The 19,382-nt window shown below is 41.0% G+C and overlaps 2 protein-coding genes across 3 annotated transcripts; both read left to right on the top strand.

Moving 5' to 3' along the window:
• Window positions 1-70: 70 nt before the first annotated feature.
• LOC306817238 (uncharacterized protein) lies at window positions 71-4,813 on the top strand. Its single transcript, XM_079333964.1, has 7 exons — window positions 71-584; window positions 1,910-1,993; window positions 2,079-2,167; window positions 2,252-2,437; window positions 2,565-2,702; window positions 2,839-3,031; window positions 4,417-4,813. The coding sequence occupies exons 1-7, from the start codon at window positions 278-280 to the stop codon at window positions 4,722-4,724; spliced, it is 1,305 nt and encodes a 434-aa protein (XP_079190090.1). The 5' UTR covers window positions 71-277; the 3' UTR covers window positions 4,725-4,813.
• Window positions 4,814-6,165: 1,352 nt separating this feature from the next.
• eef2k (eukaryotic elongation factor 2 kinase) lies at window positions 6,166-18,579 on the top strand. 2 transcript variants are annotated; one of them, XM_079333565.1, is made up of 20 exons: window positions 6,166-6,393; window positions 6,898-7,160; window positions 7,639-7,698; window positions 9,192-9,292; window positions 11,959-12,019; window positions 12,147-12,184; window positions 12,821-12,992; window positions 13,217-13,366; window positions 13,457-13,589; window positions 13,686-13,813; window positions 14,037-14,256; window positions 14,365-14,417; window positions 14,886-14,963; window positions 15,281-15,337; window positions 15,533-15,598; window positions 16,804-16,935; window positions 17,057-17,245; window positions 17,337-17,461; window positions 17,637-17,815; window positions 18,085-18,579. In XM_079333565.1, exons 2-20 carry the CDS (start codon window positions 6,906-6,908, stop codon window positions 18,192-18,194), a joined length of 2,307 nt encoding a protein of 768 aa, XP_079189691.1. In that variant the 5' UTR covers window positions 6,166-6,393; window positions 6,898-6,905; the 3' UTR covers window positions 18,195-18,579. The 2 variants fall into 2 exon arrangements, with proteins under 2 accessions (XP_079189691.1, XP_079189692.1); XM_079333566.1 differs by lacking the exon at window positions 15,533-15,598 and having other exon boundaries at window positions 6,167-6,393.
• The last annotated feature ends 803 nt before the right edge of the window (window positions 18,580-19,382 follow it).

Raw genomic sequence — 19,382 nt, 5'->3', positions numbered from 1 at the left:
TATCTAAATAAAATCTATGTATTTAAAGACCTAGTACTGTGATCATTATGGTCTGTTAAGAGCAGTTTTGTTTGATTTTAGTTCCAGGAGTTTTGCTGCTATATAGATAATACTAGCTGTATCCATATATAATGTTTGTTCATGAAAACATTGTATTTGAAGTGGTTCGTGTAATCTTATGGACACAAGATGGCAATGTTGTGTCAGTCACTGTAGGTACAATAATGATCACCTTTCGTGAGAGAACGAGCCAAAGTTCAGCACAGACCACACACACATGTTCATGGTTTGTAGAAGGAGCATCATGTCTCTGAAGACACTTCACAGAAGTCTTTGGTTCAGACTTCATCAACATGGTGTCATCGCGTCAAGCACATCACTCCGGGCGCGAGGGGCAGCAGTGCTGGGACGGAGCTTCACGCGGGGGTACTCGAACACCAAGACGCCCAGATATCCGGACGGGACGGTCCGGGTGCTGGACCTCCGGACTGACGCGGCGACAAAGCCGGGGCCGGCGATGAGGCAGGCCATGGCTTGGGCAGAGGTCGGCGATGACGTCATGGCAGAAGACCCGACTGTTGATGGTTAGACTGGGACAGTTAGGACTAGTGTATATGAGCTCTTAATTTGTTTCTCCTATTGAGAGAATTAAGTCAACATCAGGAGAATGCTTATAAATGTAGATTTTAAGTAATAAAAGACAAAGATGAAACATCTGTTATGTATCAGAGGTACTGTTAAACATGGTTAAATTTGGCAATCCATTAAACTGGTATCTTGCATTATACAACATTAACTTCCTCAAATGAGTTATACTTCATAATTCGTAATGGACAAATAAGCACTAGTGTGATTTGGTCATATATTTAAAATGATCAAAGCATGTTGATAGTCAGAACAACATCTCAATCTCAAGTGGTACAATACTTTTATGCAACAGAATTAGGCCCACCTACTGTGAAAAGTACAGTAAGTGGGAAACAAGGACAACATTACAGGTGTTCACTCGTTTAGAAAACTTGTAACACAACTTAGGGAAACTGGAATGTTACCAAACAGCACATACTGTCTCCTTCACTGTCACTGCTTTTTATGTCCATGTTAGGTCTATACATTTATTTGTATGTTTGAATTCATCATGAAGTTAAATAACAGTTTGTCATTTGATTCTGAGGCATCAGATTAATGGATCAAGACAAACACTGGCTGCTCTAATGTTAACTGACTTTATGCAGAAACTGAAGCTGAGCAGCATCTCGCATGAAGAGAAACGTCTCAGTGATGTTGTTCTCTATATATCAGCACAAATTTCAGGAATTGCTCTTGTCAGACTGCTTGGTGAAAACTGAAAGCTATTAGATGTGCATTCGATTTTAGACCTTAGACTTTTTAGACTTTAGACTTTTTATTTTATTGTCCCCGAGGGGAAATTCTTTTTCACCAGTACAGTTTTAAGGGCTGCGAGCCGACAGAGGGTGAACACAGGGACATACATGTGGGACAACAGGACATACAGTGCATATGGTTATGGGGGATCGGGGATTGGGACTGAGGTGGATTTTTATTGAGGGCTGTTATGACTGCAGGCACCAGGCTTCTGCCGTATTGCGCCCTCCTGCACAACAGGGACCAACTTACCATTTTGTAAGTGGCCACGTTTTTACTGGAAATTCTCTGATTTGGTTGTCATGTCTCCATCAATTCACTTCAATAAGCTTTCAATGAAGCTATAATAACAGCGGGAAAATCATTGTTTGGATCTGCAGAAAATTTCGCTCCTTTCTGTATTTTAATGGTAAATATTGGAACATAATAAGAAAAGATTGCTATTACAGCTATTTTAATATTCATTGTATACCTAAATAGAAGGTGTTGCGATTTAAAGCTACATATTCGAAAATGTCTGCAGAGTTACAGAAAATTGCAGCTGACATATTTGGGATGGAGGCTGCACTGTTTGTTCCCACTGCAACCATGAGTAACCTCATCGCAGGTGAGCTGAGCATTTAAAGCCAGAGTCTGAATCCATTTTTAAGAGGTCAGGATGGTTCTTAATGTGCACACCTTTCATTATGTAGTGATGGTGCACTGCAGGGAGCGAGGAGACGAGATGATTGTTGGCGATCTGTCCCATTTGCACATATTTACGCAAGGAGGGAGTGCACAGGTGAGTGTATCTGAGCAGCATACACATACACTGGTCGAGTCATCCTCTGCAGTCCATTCAATGTGTTTTTATTTGTTGCCACAGCTGGCTGGTGTCCATGCCACCACAGTGAACACCCTCCCTGATGGAACATTTGACTTGGAGCAGTTGGAATCCAAGATCCGCCACGGTTACCCCAACCCACACTACCCCCGCTCACGCCTCATATGTGTGGAGAACACACACAACATACAGGGAGGACGTGTGCTGCCTCTCACCTTCCTGCAGGAGGTGGGTTGGGCGAACGTTTTTCTCTGCCAAGTTCATGCAAGTCAACATGCGAAAGGAGCTGTATTCTTCCCGTTCAGCAGCTTTGACATGTTCCATCATCTTTGATTGGTTTGCCTCAATCTCCAAGGTCCGAGCTCTTGCAGATAGATATGGTCTGTCCGTTCACATGGACGGAGCCAGAGTGATGAACGCTGCTGTGGCTCAGGGAGTGCCTCCATCCACTATACTGCATCACACACACACTGTCAGTGTTTGCCTCTCTAAGGTACAACACAAAAAACACACATGTGCAGAATGCACCAGAAGTTGGGATTGGTTTGCATTTCTTTCTAAAATCAAAGGCTGACCCCTCAGACAAGCAAACCTTTTCTACAGTCAAAATACATTTAGTCTCTTTACAGGGTTTGGGTTCCCCTGTGGGGACCATGCTGGCTGGACCAAAAGACTTCATATCCCATGCAGTCCGGTGTCGTAAAGCCCTGGGTGGAGGGATGCTACAGTCTGGTATTCTTGCAGCAGCTGGAAAACTGTCTTTACTGGAGATGGTGGGACGACTGGAGGAGGATCACCGCAACACAAAAACCTTTGCTCAAGGTGAGTAACTCTGCAACTTTTAGCTGCAAGATGCCAAAACCTATATGACAGCACCCTTCAAAAACAACACTGGAGACAAAGAGGAAACATTTCCAGATGTCTTTATATTTAAAAAATAATAATGTTCTATGTTAACTTGAAAATATGGAAAAGCAGGACAATGAAAATGATTCATACACATACATTCGAACATTTGTAAAGTTGAAAAAGTATGCAGATAAAAAAATGCTATACATTGAAAATATAAACTCATTTAGTGGTTGTAAATGACTTCATGTCGGCCCACCTTCAGAACCACCAGCCTTTAGGTGATGACCCCTCCCTCTTTTCTCCCACCCTGCCTGCCTGTTTGCCTCAGTCTTTCCTGTCCGTCCAGGTTGCATGGAGCTGGCATTATAGGGTGCAGCTGGAAGGATGTCAAAAATGATTGTTTGTCCTCGATGGTTAAATACTGGGAACGTTATATTTTAACATTCCTTTGAGGGAGCGTTTCACACAGAATGATTTATTGCACAAGTTTTTTTTCCAGGGATAGAGGAGTCTTCTTAGTGTTTGTCTTTTTTTCTGCAAGTGTTTATTCATAGACTTTGTCCTGTTAATGTTAAAATGTGTTTTCATGAACTTCCATCAAGACTTTAAAGCTGATCAATCATTTATAATTGTAATCTTAACTTCTGTTAGGCAGTGGCAATGGTAGGCTGAAGCTGTCTCCATTGACATTTTTGTTTTGTTTACATTTTTTATTTTTGTGCAGAAGGCTGTTAAATTATTGCTCATGGGCACTTCCAGAACTGTCCAGGTGACAACCAGCATGCTAGGGGTCAACTGGGTTGCTGGGCTGAGTGCTTTTTTATCCTGCCAATGACCTGCTTGAAGACTGATAGGCTTCAGTAAGCTAGTTTTGGTTAGGCAGTCTTCTAAAGGGAATAGTTTACATAATAAAGGAGCCTGCCATTGTGTGGAAGCTACTGGAAAACAAGTGTAAACTTGCTTTTCTTGCCTGACTATGGTGTATAATTCCTTAGCAGTGCATTTGTGGTAAGAATGGCATCAATTGAAGAGCTATTCAGTGTCCAAGTGAGGAGTTGCTGAACTTTTTTTGAGAGCAGCTATTCTTTGTGTTGATCATTCTAAAAAATTAAACAACCAAGAGAGACCCATCTAACAGTTAAAACAGTGTTATCTGCCAAAGATGCGAGTGTAAGTTCTCAGAAAGAAATGACGGATGTGTCCAATGTATTTTCTCTTTGGTCATAAACATGTTGCTGCAAGATATGGCATTGCTTAATGGTATCATTGGAGTAGCTCATATTACTGTCTATTAAAATCACACCACTAACTGCCTTTATGCCTAACTCATTTGCTCTTTGTTCTCTCTCTCCTAGCATTGTTTGACTGTGACCCTCCCCTTTTCAATTTCGATATGGCTGCAGTGGAGACAAACATCCTGCGTTTCCGCCTACAGGAGCCCACCTTAAGCCCCTCGGAGTTTTGTGAGCGCATGGGTCAAGTTGGTGAGGGAGAGGAGGCCGTGTTGGGACAGAGAGTAATAGTTCTCATGTATCCTTATTATGGAAATGCAGTTCGTGCTGTGTGGCATCTTGGAATTTCCCGTGAAGATACACAGCTGGCCATCCAGAAAATGCAATTTGTGGCTTCTGAGTTCTTAAAGGAAAAGCTGAGGGCACAGTGAATACTGATAGCTTCAAAGATGTCTAAGCACTGGGTCTGATATGAAAATCTACACACTAAAGGTGGAGGGAAATACACACTGGATGAGAGCTGGAGACTTCTTTACTGCAGATTTTTTTAATAAACATTTTCACCTGTTTCAAATTGTTATTCTTATCAAGATTGTAATACCATTAAATCTGTTAAACCATTGTTTTTTTTGTCATAGTTTTTTATTCTCACATATTTTGTTAAGTTTACAGAAGTTTTTCAATATCCACACCTATTTGTATTTAAAGACCTGATAATGTGACTATTATGGTTGGATACTTGCAACATTTGGGACCGTTTTGTTGAGTTTCAGTTAGAATATAGAAATATATAGAATATAGAATATAGAAAAATACCAGCTCTATTCAGCTATCATGTTTGGAGATGAAAACATTTTGTTTTTGGAAATGGTTTGTACAATCTTTTAACACAAGATGGCAATGTTGAGTCAGTCATTGCAAATGCCTATGGCCTCAGCCGTGAAAGTAAGAGATTTATTTTCCTGAAAAGACAGTCAGATGACCCAGAGTTACAAATGTGCTTGATGCTGTTTTCGTATCGCTATAAATGGAATAAAAAATTAAGCAAATTAAAACGATTTGGCAGCGGTGGGATTCGAACCCACGCCATCGAAATGACTGGAGCCTAAATCCAGCGCCTTAGACCACTCGGCCACGCTACCTCGTCCCCGCTTGCAGCAGGTTAATTATGCTATATACCAAACAATTGAATATCATTGATAGTGTGACATTGACATGTCATTGTTTTAATTACCCATGAAACTAAGGTTTCGTGGATAGGTTGTAGTTTGCGCACAGTAACTATTTTTAAACTAGCAATTACTACGCATTTTCTTTTTTTTATTTCTGCAAAAACAAAGCCATTTTCACGTTCGTGACAGTTCAGCTGCTGCACTGACAGCGCCCTAGATTAAATCAAGCTTTGTCGGAAATTCCCGAGGAAGTCTCTTCACATATTCCCATGAGGATGACTACGGCTTAGAATTTGTATTTTCATTTTAAATAACCTTTATTTGTCCAGGAAAAGTCGGATATCCAAGGGGTAGGCCTACATGGTTCTCGTTGTGTAAATTACACGCACATTATCGATTTGACAGCAGTGCAAGCTTGCAATTCATCCGGTGTTGCATTGTTGTGCCGTTCTGTATTTGAAACTGCAGCTCTCATGTTTTTACGATACAATGATATTAATCAATTGGGCTTTAGAGATAATATATTGTGTTAATAACATTGTATTAACATTTGATGATTAATGAATCGTTGATTTTTTCGATTACCATGATCTCCCTTGGAAATCTTTTACATTCACCAGAATGTATGGTGTGAAATTCCGACAGTCCTAAAGGCATCAGATGCTTTGTGGGCGTGTCTATCAGAGAACAGCGTACGTAGTACGTGCTGAGACGAACCGTCACCGTGGTGGACTGTAACAAAACGACAGCCCGCTGCCAGGCACGTCCCCGGACCTTCGGGATACATTGGAGAACCGGTGCTGTCCCGGACCGGCCTGCGAGAGGAGTTTAACCACCGCCGCTCCTTTCCCCACTGTCTATTTAACATTTTACTGGACCCGAGAGAGGGAAGAAGACAGAGGAGCCCGTCAGGACAAAGGGATTAAAGGTTCGACTATTTCCCGATTATAAGGTTGTTGTTTTTTTTAATTTGAAACATGGCTTCTGCAGCAGGTGGACCAAACTTCGCTTTGTGGAAAAGAAGGGATTGCATTTCGCTGTAAGATGAAATAATTCAGTCATTGTTGCTGTTGAATGATTTCAGCAAGGGCACATTGCAAAGCGGAAAACAGGGGACTCTCTGTATAATGCTTGGGTCTGCATTCCTCCACAACAGACCGCTGTTACTGGCCATCTAAAAAATGTATTGCAACTTCTGGTACTAACAATAACTAAGTTAACTTAAATATTTGGCTGGACTCTCCTTTTAATCATGTGATGGAGGCGTCCTGGTACAAACAAAGCTCTCTCTCTCATGGCATGTGAAGTAGATGTACAGTTGTGCAGCCATGATGCAGGGTTGTTTTGATCACGTACAACAGTATCACAGCTCCAATAACTGTCTTCATGTGTCTCTGTGTTCCTCTCACTCTCTCCTGTTTCATTTCAACAGCAAGCATCATGGAGGATGACCTGATGTTCAGCATGGATCAGGAGGAGGAGGGCAGCGCCAAGAGACCCCCTGTCCAACGCAGTGCCCACCATCAGCGGGCATCCTCTCTCGGTGACGCCAACACCAGTGATGATGATGACGAAGACCACTTCATCCGCCCCATCCTGGACGACTCAGCCAAAGAGATCTGCCACTACCTGAAGAACCTGGTTTACACTCAGCAGCTGTCAAACTCTCTCCCGAAGACCAACTTTGCTTTCAAGGTGAGCTGATATGGAGACGCATGATCTTATCAACTAAGGGAGCAAAGATGAAATTAAAGGCTGTAGAATCGCATAATAATGCTAAAAGCGCTTTGTGTTACTGAGTTGTATTCTGACATGATCAAAAACACTGACAGTTTCTGCGAGTACAACTCTTGACCTTATCACGAGAGATGAATTGCCTCCTGCACTCACACCGCTATTTACCATTTAGTATGACCTCAGTGTAGAAAGCTGATCAGTCACCTCATCGCTGTACTCTCTTTAAACAACAGGAAGTACTACAGTTTGGTTTTTTACCACATGTGATTACGTTGCATCTAAATACATGTCTCTGCTCTCACAGCTCCATACAGAGAAAAAGTCAATGTGGAGCACTTTTTATGAAAGCAGGGTTGTGTCTGAATGTCTAATGTTTTTTTTTCTTTCTATGTTGTTTACTAATGAAAAGCCGTCCGTTTTCTTCACTTTTCTATAGAATGAATCAGAAACTGTGGAAAAACCTAGAACGTATAAGGTTTTGTCCCAGAAAGCACGGGTATGTTAAAGATCAAGTTATATCTTCCTCAGTGACTATTTATTCCTCACTCCAAACATATCATTTACTGTTCTTGTCCTTAACATTTTTCTTGGCTTTTCTTATTTCCCTATTTCTGTGACTGACTGCATCCTCCATCCTTTCAGCCATTATTCATCATGTACTTAATCTACACTAACAAACACCAGAAATAATTCTCCTTAGACTGGTAACAAAACATATTTGCATGTAGTTAAGGTCCTGTCACTGAGATTAGCCTGATATAAAGCCCACAAAACAAGAAATTACACAGGAAAGTTGTGTTTTTTGTATGCATGGCTGTGTATCTCAGTATCACACCAGACTTTACAACTTTAAATTTGATACTGGACTCCCTTTGACTGAGCTGTAATATGCTGAAGTTGCACGCTCCTGCAGGAGAAGTGGGTGTGACGGTAGATGTCCTCCTCACAGGAAGACCGGTCACTTGATGCCTCATGTTTCTCTACAACAGAATCTTCACCCTAGATAGAAATCCCTCCTCAACAGTGGAACCGAGGTGTACGTGGGGGACGTGTCGGTCGAGGTTTGGGTAACAGGAGCTGGTTTGGATTGCAAGCGACGTGCGATCCGTGGTTCCTCCTAAGACAGTTATTTTTTGAAATGCCACAACTGCTGACGGCCATTATGGAGTGTCACACGGCACGAGGGGTGAGGAGGACATGTGCAGGGGGCAGGGGGGTCAGTGGGGGGAGGTGGGGACAGGGTTCGGAAGGTCGACAGAGTTCAGGGTTTCAAAGGGCAGAATTGAGTAGAGACAGCGCTGGGGAAAAATAAGACTAAAAAGAAGACTAAATAAAGACTTTACATTTAAGTTATCATGGGATAGAAGATCTCAATTGACCAACATTTAAACTAAACAATTTTTTGTGCCCCCCCCCATATTAAAAAAGAACCTTGTGGTCATTTCATGATCTTTCCATTAATCAATTTGATTTTCATATCGTTTTTAATTTTTCTGCACTTCTATGCTTTTTCCCCTTTTTCCTTCCTTAACTTGTTTCTTTCCCCATAATGTGCATGCTGTATAACAAACCACACTAAACCATGCGTCATTTTACAGCAGGCTCAAGTGAGCATTGGTGTGTCCCTGTGGTTTGTTGTAACATAATCTGCATTAGAGTGATCCTCTGCCATAAACTAAAGGAGCAAAGGGAAGCAGCTGAGTGCAGGAACTGTGAAACTATTAAATCTATAAAATCTATTAGTGATGAAAATATACATACAAAGAAGGAAAATTACAAGAAAGCGTGTGGAATTGCATGATCACATGTTCTGCCTCTGATCCCTCGGGATCAATAAAGTATCTATCTATCTATCTATCTTCAGCGGCTTCCCTACCTTCTTTTATTTTTTTCTAAAAAAAACCTTGTAGAGAAATCTAAGCCATCCATTAGTTTTTGCATAATATCGCAGACTGGCTGCTAATTTGCTGTGTTTGATCATTGCCACAGGATGCATGGATACATGCAATACAAAAGGCCAAAGCCATGCCCGACCCCTGGGCTCAGTTTCACCTGGAGGAAATCAAGACCGAGCCATGCATTCGTTACAGGTACGAATAACGAACAACAGGAACGAGTGGCCGTTAATCCTCCACAGTTGAAGAGTTCAGAATATCGGGATCCTGCAACTGGTTCAGCTCGCGGAAAGCAGCAGTTTGTTGTGTTATTATTCATACCTTTACTTAACCAGCTAGAACAGATCAACACGTCTTCTGTGACACTCGTGTTTAACGAAATGTATTCAGACAAGTATCCCACAGGCTGATAAAGGGCTCGCATCATTATGTAAGACTATTAAAGAAATCTGATAGCGTTTGCATTTTTACACAGTTTTAAAAGTGCAGTTTTACATGTTTTAACATCGTGGAAAACTGCGAGAACTTGAACTTCCACTTGAAGTTGGATTAAATGGTCTTTGAGCCAAAACAAACCCATCTTATCTCTTACCTGGCCTGCTCCGACTCCACCTTATCGGCAGAAACGTGAGGAATCCAAAGGAGAAATCCTTCCTGTATATTATTCCACATGTTCACCAGTTTGTTGATGAAGTTGCAGGAACCTGTCCGCGAGTTTAGGAGATTCTTTTAGCTGAAAAATGAGCTGAATATGGTGGCAAAAACATCGCTGTAGAGATTGCTGAGTCAAACAAAGAACAACCAAAACAAGAAGCAAAGAGGCGCTAAAACAATGAAGTGCTAAAGTAAGAGTCCTTACATGAGAATATTGATTGGACACTGTCTATAGTATTAGGATGAAACATAATTTTGTCAGAGTCTAACATCCTCACATTGGCTTGTATTGAGTTGGTATTGATTTGATGGGTGTTAAAATGGCAGCAGGTGTCATAGCTGGCTCATCCTGTATCTGGGTCAGTGGTGCTAATCTTAAATGTTGACAAACATTCACTGGGCGCGCCAAGCACTGACGCCTTTTAGCCCGTCCAGACTTTCTCTTTTTATCGACCCAGTTATCACAGCCAACACCTCTGCTACATAAACACCTCTTACAGCTCGGATGTGGGAGGAGTTTTATTTAAGAAAGCAACACAATTGAAAGGGCGTGGGCAAGAGAGCAAGAAAATAAGTGAACTCCAGGTCTGTTACATAAACTACAGGGCTCAGTCTATAGAGGGAAGAGGAATTTTCTACCCTCATGTTTTTTTTTCATGTGCTAATTTTACTCCCTGTAACCTCACTCCTCTCCTCCTCTCTTAAGCCCCCCTTCAGTCTGATCTTGATGGCATGAAAGTGCTGGTACACACTGTCCCCAGCCTTAAATGGTTTGTAGGCAGGAACCAGCCACGATTAGGTTTTTGTTTAAAGAGGACATATTATACCCCTTTCTCACTTTATCTAACAGTCCCCTGTGGTCTACATGAAACACCTTTGCTGAGCTTTGGTCAAAATATAACATGAATTAAGCACCAGAGGAGGTTTGTGACCCTGTATAAACCAGCTCTCTCAGAACGCTTTGTTTTGGTGTGTGTATCTCTTTAAATGCAACGAGACCCTCCTGAGTTTTCCTGGTAGACATCACTCCTCTGTAGAGACAATAAAACTTGCAGTAGGTTTGACCTATGAAGTCTTGCAGCCGCACCTTCAGTTTATAAAGTATTTATTAACTCTAGACAAACACCCCGCCAAACCAAACAGACACACTGACCCAGACACACAGTGTGTACATACACATATACACACACAGTGTGTACATACACATACACACACACACATTTGTATCAGTGTCAAAGTTCCTCTGCTTCTACCTCTGTCTCTTTCCCACCAAATCCAAAAAGTCCTAAATGAAATTGGCATACACAACATGACCTTTCATTACAGAGCACAGCCTTTATGTTTCATTTCTCTCCTCATTGTTATTCCTTAGAGAGGACGCTACAGCCTTAAAGTGCCCCGTGACATGAATAAAGAGAGGCCAGTTGACTCATTTACAGAGGCCAAAGAGTAACTGGGGGTGTTGATTTGTGTTTTAACAGGTGGAAAAGCAAGTGAGTTTTTTCTCCTCATAGAGCAGTGTCACAGGGTCTCTATTATGTAATCGAGACCTGCTCAGTCTGCTGCACTTTATAAGAGTTGCAGGAGAATTAGCTTTGAAAGTATTTGTTGTTTTTGTCTTTAAACACGTGCAGTCTGAAAAGATAAAAAACAGTCACCTCCTTGAATGACTTGTACTGCGTTACCATCAGTCTGTCAGTCAATACGTAACGTTTACAGGTAGGGGGGGGGCAGTTTGGTTTCAAGGCTAATAAATGATCAGAAATGTTTGTTGTTGGACTAACAAATTCATGAATCATTTAAGCTCTAGCAGGAATCAGTACCAGAGAGCACGCATCCTTTTAAAAGGTGACAAGGCTCAAAGTTTACAGCCTTTCTAACAGCTCGTTGATGTTCTAGCTATTTGTGTTTTGGCTACATGCCAACATAAGCATAAACACAATGACATTGCTAACACACGTTTATGGTTAGGAGAGGTAATCTTGACCCTGTTTAGCTGACTTAGCTTAGCATGGTAGCATGGTTATGTTTACTGTAAGCAGTTTAGGTATTTGTTTGCAGTAAAACGGACTATTTGGTAACGAGACCGGACAATAAAATAAATGACCACTGTTCATGAATGGCATGTTTTATGTTACTATAATTCATACATTTTTTTTAAAGATCAACATCTTTAAGCATCATGCATGTCTTTATTTGATTCACAGGTACAACGCTATCACAGGAGAATGGGCTCAAGACCAGGTCTATGTAAAGATGGGTGCCCAGGTATAATAACATTCTAAAAAGCGGCTGTTTTGACAATATTTACATTTTAAAAAAAAGACACACTCTACACATTCCTTATGTTTTGTATCTCCTGACTGATTAATTTCTTCTGCCTGGTTTCTCACAGCCTTTTGGGAAAGGGGCCATGAGGGAGTGCTTCAGAACGTGAGTAGAAACATTTCTCCACATTCATCATCAGTTCTCATCAAGCGGTTATTGCTCCCTCATGTTTTTTGAAAGTGCAGGACCAAATTCCTCAAATGTTTTGCCTCGACTCAAGAGGATGCTGCTTTCAGACTCGGGGCCAAAGATGGAACTATAAAAAACTTCAGCCCGCTGAATTCTTCCATGATGGCACTGGAGCTTTTATTTTTAACTTTTCTAACTCTCCTGATATTTACTAAATTTCAATATGCGATTCTATCACAGCTCGGCTGTGTTTTGGTTTGTGTGTAACATTGCAGATCATGACTTATTGTTTATGTTTAATCTTCAGTTATGTGGGAAATGTAAAAGAGAGTCATGTCAGCTGTTTGCTGTTTACAGCATCCCTCAGAAAACACTCCCACAGACAGAGCCAGAGCACTGACTGGGTGTCAGTGATCGGTTATTCAAACATGTCAGGTCCTATAAAGAAAAATTATTTATTTTGTTACTTATTTTGTTCCTGTTATATTTGGCTTCTGTCGGGTTTGACCAGATAGAACCTTATATCCTCTGATCAAAACTTTTGTTATTAATTTAAAAAAAATGTTTTTTTATTAATGAGGGGGTTCTCACACTTATCTGCTTTTCCTCCAGGAAGAAATTGTCCAATTTCTCGCACAGCAGCAACTGGAAGTCAGCTTCCAATTATGTGTCCAAGCGTTACATGGAGGATGTGGACAGAAGTGTTTACTTTGAGGACGTCAGGCTGCAAATGGAGGCCAAACTGTGGGGAGAGGAGTACAACCGTCACCGACCCCCGAAGCAGGTCCAAACACATTCACAAACCATGTTGATAAATGACAGGAATGACTGCGATAATGTCACCAAAGTGTTATCATCTCATCCTTTTTATTTTGAAAATGCTGAATATTACAATCAGGGTTTCACTTGAACGTGTGACTCACTTAGACCGTATCAAATACTAGCACACTATTTTTCCCGTCTACCTGACGTGTGTGAGACGACTGTTTTGTCTGTTTGTAAACGCAGGTTGACATCATGCAGATGTGTGTTATGGAGATGGTAGAAAGGCCAGGTAAACCTCTCTTCCACCTGGAACACTTCATCGAGGGCAAATACATCAAATACAACTCCAACTCAGGTTTTGTGAGGGACGAAAACATTCGACTCACTCCTCAGGTAAGTGGTTGTGCCTTTTGGTATTGATGCATGTTCAAATAATAATCACTCTATTCGTCTTTATTTATTCCGCTCTTATGAACCCATCAGGCCTTTAGTCACTTCAGCTTTGAGCGATCGGGTCACCAGCTGATCGTTGTTGACATCCAGGGAGTCGGAGATCTGTACACCGACCCTCAGATCCACACAGAGAAGGGCACCGACTTTGGAGATGGAAATCTAGGTACAAACCCTCAACTATTTTTTTTTTTCAGCGTGTACGATCAGAGCCTGGTTTGATATTATCCAATAAACTGTTTCATTCATAATTATGTTGCAGGTGTGCGAGGCATGGCGCTGTTCTTCCACTCCCACCTGTGTAACAAGATCTGCAAGTGTATGGGCCTGACACCTTTCGATATTTCACCTGCGGAGAAGTCCCAGATGGACTCCACCAACAAACTGCTTGTAAGCATAGCATGTCATGTGTTTTTATAGATGCTAAAATGTGAGATGATAAGTGTTTAATCAGAATAAAAATCATATCTGCAGCTTAAATTAGGCAGAGGAGCTAATTTACAGCATCAGCAATACAAAGATGTTTTACTATTCTCTTCTTCAGTGTATGTTGTTCATTCTGCTGCTCATGGCTGATGTGCTCTGAAGCGTGATTCCTCATTCTTTATTTCAGAAGTCTGCTAAGACTGTGCTGCGGGGCTGTGAGGAGCCCTGTGGCTCTCCTCGTGTTCGCACCATTTCAGTAGGCCGAGCTCCTCCTTTGCTGTCCCGCCTGTCTGAGACGTCATCTGCAGACGAGAGCATGAGCGACGTGGAGTCTGTGCCCTGCTCCCCTCTCATCCTGCCCTGTTCCCCACTGGCTGCATCAGGATCTATGGGAAAGTCCCCTTTCGGTACGTACTGTACATGGAGAGAATATTACACACTGCACATTTGAACTGTGTTTAATGCAGTCAGTTGTGTCATACACAATGTAAATGTTTGATCTCCATCTTTTACAGGATTCTCTTTTACTGGGATGTATGAACATGAGCGACTCACAGGCGAACACAAGGTGAGCGACAGCTCAATGGACATGACAGCAACAGTACAAACTGAGTCAATACACTGCAGGTCAAAAAGCTCAGTGTGTATGTGTTAGAGTTAGAGAGTGGATTAAAAATGTTACTGGCTTAAACACTCGGAGTGTTTACAGTCAAGAAGGACAGAGAACTTAAAGCTACGTTAACATTTTGTCTTGAGCCATGACTTTTATTGAACCAATCATTTAGACTTTACTATATAAAACCAATGATTTCAAGACTTATTAGTCCATCACTGAGTTACTCCAGCATTTTATATGTTATATATATGTTAATGCATTTATTGTAGAGACAGGATAGTAGAGTCAGAAATCGTGCTGAATTGAAAAAAAACAAACTCCAGCTGTCTTTAAGTCCTGAGTCTAACTGCACACACAGTTCACGAGTTACAACAGTGTTTCAATACTTACTGAGTGATTTTCATTCCTCTGTGTTATCAGGAATGCGATAGCGAAAGTGACAGCGGCTACCCCAGCGAGAAGAGGAGTGAAGGTGACCCAAACGACCACGTCGACGGGGTAAAGGTTTCCATTTGACTGGATTGATTTTGGACCAAAAAACATAGTCATATCCATTCTGTAAAGAGAAACTATGCCAACAAAAGTATTTCTTTACGTTGGACATTAATGAACACATCATATTGCAAATGTATGTCTTAAACATGTTGCAGCTTCAGTGGATTATATGTGTCTGTAGTAGGTGTATATATAGAATCACTAGGTTTATTTTTAACACTTTATAAATACAGACATGTGAGAACATACATTTTTCTTCACGTGTATTTGAACTGTTTCTGACATGACTTTTGTTTAATGCATGTTGTATCGTCACATAGGCCCATCATCGCTCCCACAGAAATGTTTCTGAGTCGGATGAGGACAGTTACAGACGGGTAAACAAACGTAGATCCATCACTGTGCAAATGTCATCCTCAGCTTCATCGTAATCATCATCACAGCCATCAAATAACTCTCTGATTGTCTTCCTCATTTTCTTTCTTTACTTAGTTTCCCCCCTTTTTTAACAAGGAAACCTTTCCTCACTTTCTCTCTAATCAAACCCCCGCTGCTCTCTGTTCCTTCACTAGAGGAAGATGGTAGCTCCTCCGAGAGTTTCTGCAGCCTTAAATTCATACGATCCTGACAACGAATGGGTGATTATTTGCATGGAGGCCTGAAAATCTGGGATTCTTCCACTTTGCATTTCTATGCCATCTTTATGCTAAAGCATGAGGCTATGATTTTAGCTACTGCTTAGACAAGCTGCAGCTTTACCAGGTCGACTCGTCCTTTAATTCCTGAAACGAAATTAAAAGAGGAGAATTGATGAACCTACAAATGAGATTTGAAACTGAAACACCATCTACCTCTCTTTATCAACTCTGCTGTTCTCATGATTCTTTCCATGGTGACGTGTGTGTTTGTACAGTCTGGTTTGTACGCTGTTTCCATGCTTTACATGATTTTGCATTAACTAAGGCTAGCAGGGGTGTACTTCTGCTCGCAGCTGAAATATTTCGTTTATCTGTTAAAGAAAGAATGTGCAACATTTTACACATAATTATAGCAGAAATCAAATATGTCAAGTGTTTTTAGATCTTGGTCATTCGGTCTCTGTCAATGTATGTGCAAAAGGAAGCTAAAAGCTAACTAAAGTCTGCTAACATTAGCCTGCTAACAACAATGCAGGACACAGGCAATTGCAGCTCGAGCAAAGGCCATTTCTGTCTGCTGCTTGCGCTTAATGGTGCTTAATGATGATTCTGCGTAGTGATTGATAACTCCTTCGTGCGAATGTGAGTGGAGACGGGTTTGAGGTGTGTCTCTGGAGAAGAGTGTCTCTTTCCTTCAACTCTTGTAAGGAATTTTATTCTTTTTATAAAACAGTTATAAAAAGTGATGCCTTTTATGACCTCAAAAAAGCAACAGATAGCCCTTAGCTAAAAGATAAATTATTTCTGTCTCGTTATTTTAATAATAACAGTACGAACGGGGGATTACCAGCCCCCTACCAAAACAGACTTCTTGTGACATTTTCCATGCAAAAGATTAATGATAGTGACACATTTGACATTTAAAAGAACACAGGATGAGGTTTTTCTTTTGTAGAAAACACTACTACACATACACAGGACAAAATTAATAAATACGTTAGTGGTACACATTTGACCACAGGGGGCGCCAAAGTCCACACAAAGCAAAAATTCATTACAGGAGCTTTAACTTTTCTACATTTTCTGGATGAGTACACCCCTGAGAGTGGATTTTTCTAGATTAATCTCCTTTATATAATTTATTGTGTCATTATCATGATGAAGAACAGATGTAGACATTGTCTCTCCCTCTTTTCTCCCCTCAGATGACTGAGGAAAGCTGGAGTTTCTACCACTCGTCTCGGGCTCACGTCCACAGATCGTCCTGTGTGGCCACAGAGGTGGAGAGACTCAACACTCTGCTGCAGACGAGGATTGGCCAGTCAATCCTCGGGAAGGTAAAACAGATCTGACAGGCTGATGTGACATGAATACAGTAATAATGCTCCTGTTAGACTAATAAGAAACAGTCTTGTGTAATTTGGAGAGTTTATCCTTGAACTCCCATTATCCGTGTAGGTCCACTTAGCGATGGTGCGGTACCACGAGGCGGGTCGTTTCTGTGAGAAGGACGAGCAGTGGGATCAGGACTCGGCCATGTTCCACCTGGAGAGAGCAGCTCAGTGTGGAGAGCTGGAGGCCATTGTTGCTTTGGGACAGTGCTACATGCAGCTGCCTCATCACATCCTGCCTGACATGGACCTCGAGGTAAAAGAGCACTTTCTTTAATCTTTTTTAGTACTTCTAGTTATTCAACTTTGGGTTTTGTATGAAATGTATCTCTGTTTCTCTGATGCAGGATAACGCAGGAAACAGGATGAAGGGTTTTAAATATCTACTGCTGGCAGCTGAGGCTGGAGACAGATCGGCTATGATCACAGTAGCCAGAGCCTTTGACACTGGGCTCAATCTGTCAGCTGACAGGTCAGTGGCTGAGGTTTAAAGTGGGGCCTACTCTTGTTTTCAAGTTTGGCAGAATTCTGCTATCCCAGTCATGTTAATACCGCCCCCTAGTGGAAACTTGAGATGATTTGAATCCGAGAAGCAGGATTGTTCTGTTTGTGATGCTGAATGTTTTTGTTTCCATTATTTTTTTCAGAAAGCAGGACTGGAAGGAGGCGATTCACTGGTACGACAGTGTGTTAAACATGGAAGACCACGATGAGGGGGGAGAGTTTGATGGGACGCAGGATGAGCCTCGACACCTGCTGCTGGCCAGAGAGGCAGAAATGTACCAAGAGGGAGGACACGACCTCACTGCTGACCCACAGAAAGCAGGTTCGACTTCACGCTTGTCCAACAGACATCGGCTATGATAAATATTCTAGTCTTTCCAGAGTTCTCCAATAGTCTATCTATGAAATGTATGTAATGTTTGTAGTCTATGTATGAAATTAACATCCCACCTCATGTATGCAAAAACGTGTATAAAGAAACGTGTATGGAGTTTGTTGAAGATCAGAATAATTTGAAGTTTCTCCGCACATGCATACCCTGCAGCAGATCTGTAGCTTCATCCTAACGTCCTAAACCTTCTCTTGCTTTAGGTGATCTGTTTACCGAAGCGGCAGAAGCTGCTATGGCAGCCATGAAAGGTCGACTGGCAAACCAGTACTACATGAAAGCTGAAGAAGCCTGGGCACTAATGGAGGAGTAATTCTAGATTCACATTTCTACCACATAAAGAAGTAACAGGAGTTAATGTGTCTGACTGATAAGCCAGGCCAGTTTACATTTTATATAACAGGATGTTTGCTAACAGTGCTAAGTGTGTTTAGCCTTGTAGGTTCATTCAGTCTTATCAGCCGAGCTAATGAATTTCTTCTTCCTGTTTGTGAGGCTGCTCATCCTGACTGCTCTTTTCTTTAATCTCCATCTTTACTTCCCTTTTGCTCAATGAATGCATGAAAGACAAAACCTGCAGAATCAAATAAAGAGTTCTGTTTACTTACTGTTACCCAAATTTTAACAAAGTTGTTTTATGATTGTATGTTAAAGAAAGAAAAAATGTATATAAAGTTTAAACAGATTTTATGGTTAAACGTCTCTGTTTCTTCGCCTTTTTCTCCGGTCTACAACTCTGACATGAAATATCTGAAATTGAGACAATTTGTCCACAAATGAAAAGGATGAATATAAAATTTAATATGAATTAGTATAGCCTTTTTTATTATTTTGTATTTAATCTTTCAAAAAAAATCCTCACGCATCTAATAGCATGAAAGAGAGGACAAAAACAAGACAGGCTAACTAACTTGTACCACAGCCAGAGCAAAAACCTCCCTCTTGAAAAATAAATGTTCTTACCATGTATGCAGTCAATATTATGATGAGGTGTATGTTCAAAAGCAACAAAAAATAAATATTTGATTCATGTCAAGGCAACTTTAAAGCTTCTTTGAGGACCTTTAGGTTTGTTTAGATTTAAGCAAACCCTGTGGATGATGGGTTGTGTCTTATCTCTTTGCTGATGCTAGAACACTACTTTCACATGTACAGGAAAAGTCCTGTACATGTGAAAGTAGTGTTCTGATGAAAAATCTCACCCTGCCTAAATCAAAAGTTATCCCTTCTAGTTCTAAATATTTGCTTTGAGAGCAAAGCCTTTTTTTAACAAGATGCTCACTTGTCTAATGCATACCACTTAACAGTGATTAGATATTAAAAAAAACTATCTCAAAATAATTTGTTCCACATGTGTTTTTGTTTCTGTAGGACACATAAGGATCAATATTAATCGTAAAATTTTATGAAATCACCTAAAAACTCCTCGCAGGAATTATAAATGTTATGCTGTCTAGTTTTAGATTAGGGCCACGTGACAAAATATTATATTGCTTAGAGC

Source organism: Symphodus melops (genome assembly GCF_947650265.1).
Source record: "Symphodus melops genome assembly, chromosome: 21".
Lineage (NCBI taxonomy): Eukaryota > Metazoa > Chordata > Actinopteri > Labriformes > Labridae > Symphodus > Symphodus melops.
Note: the sequence above shows the minus strand (reverse complement) of the source record. Positions and strands in the feature narration are given on the sequence as shown.

Bases quoted from the DNA above. Each gene is read 5' to 3' on its own strand.
- LOC306817238 (XM_079333964.1), top strand. From the start codon at position 278: ATGTTCATGGTTTGTAGAAGGAGCATCATGTCTCTGAAGACACTTCAC. The intron at 2,168-2,251 runs GTGAGTGTATCT...TTGTTGCCACAG, and splicing joins CGCAAGGAGGGAGTGCACAG to CTGGCTGGTGTCCATGCCAC. The intron at 2,703-2,838 runs GTACAACACAAA...GTCTCTTTACAG, and splicing joins TCAGTGTTTGCCTCTCTAAG to GGTTTGGGTTCCCCTGTGGG.
- eef2k (XM_079333565.1), top strand. From the start codon at position 6,906: ATGGAGGATGACCTGATGTTCAGCATGGATCAGGAGGAGGAGGGCAGC. The intron at 12,020-12,146 runs GTATAATAACAT...GGTTTCTCACAG, and splicing joins ATGTAAAGATGGGTGCCCAG to CCTTTTGGGAAAGGGGCCAT. The intron at 17,816-18,084 runs GTTCGACTTCAC...CTCTTGCTTTAG, and splicing joins TGCTGACCCACAGAAAGCAG to GTGATCTGTTTACCGAAGCG.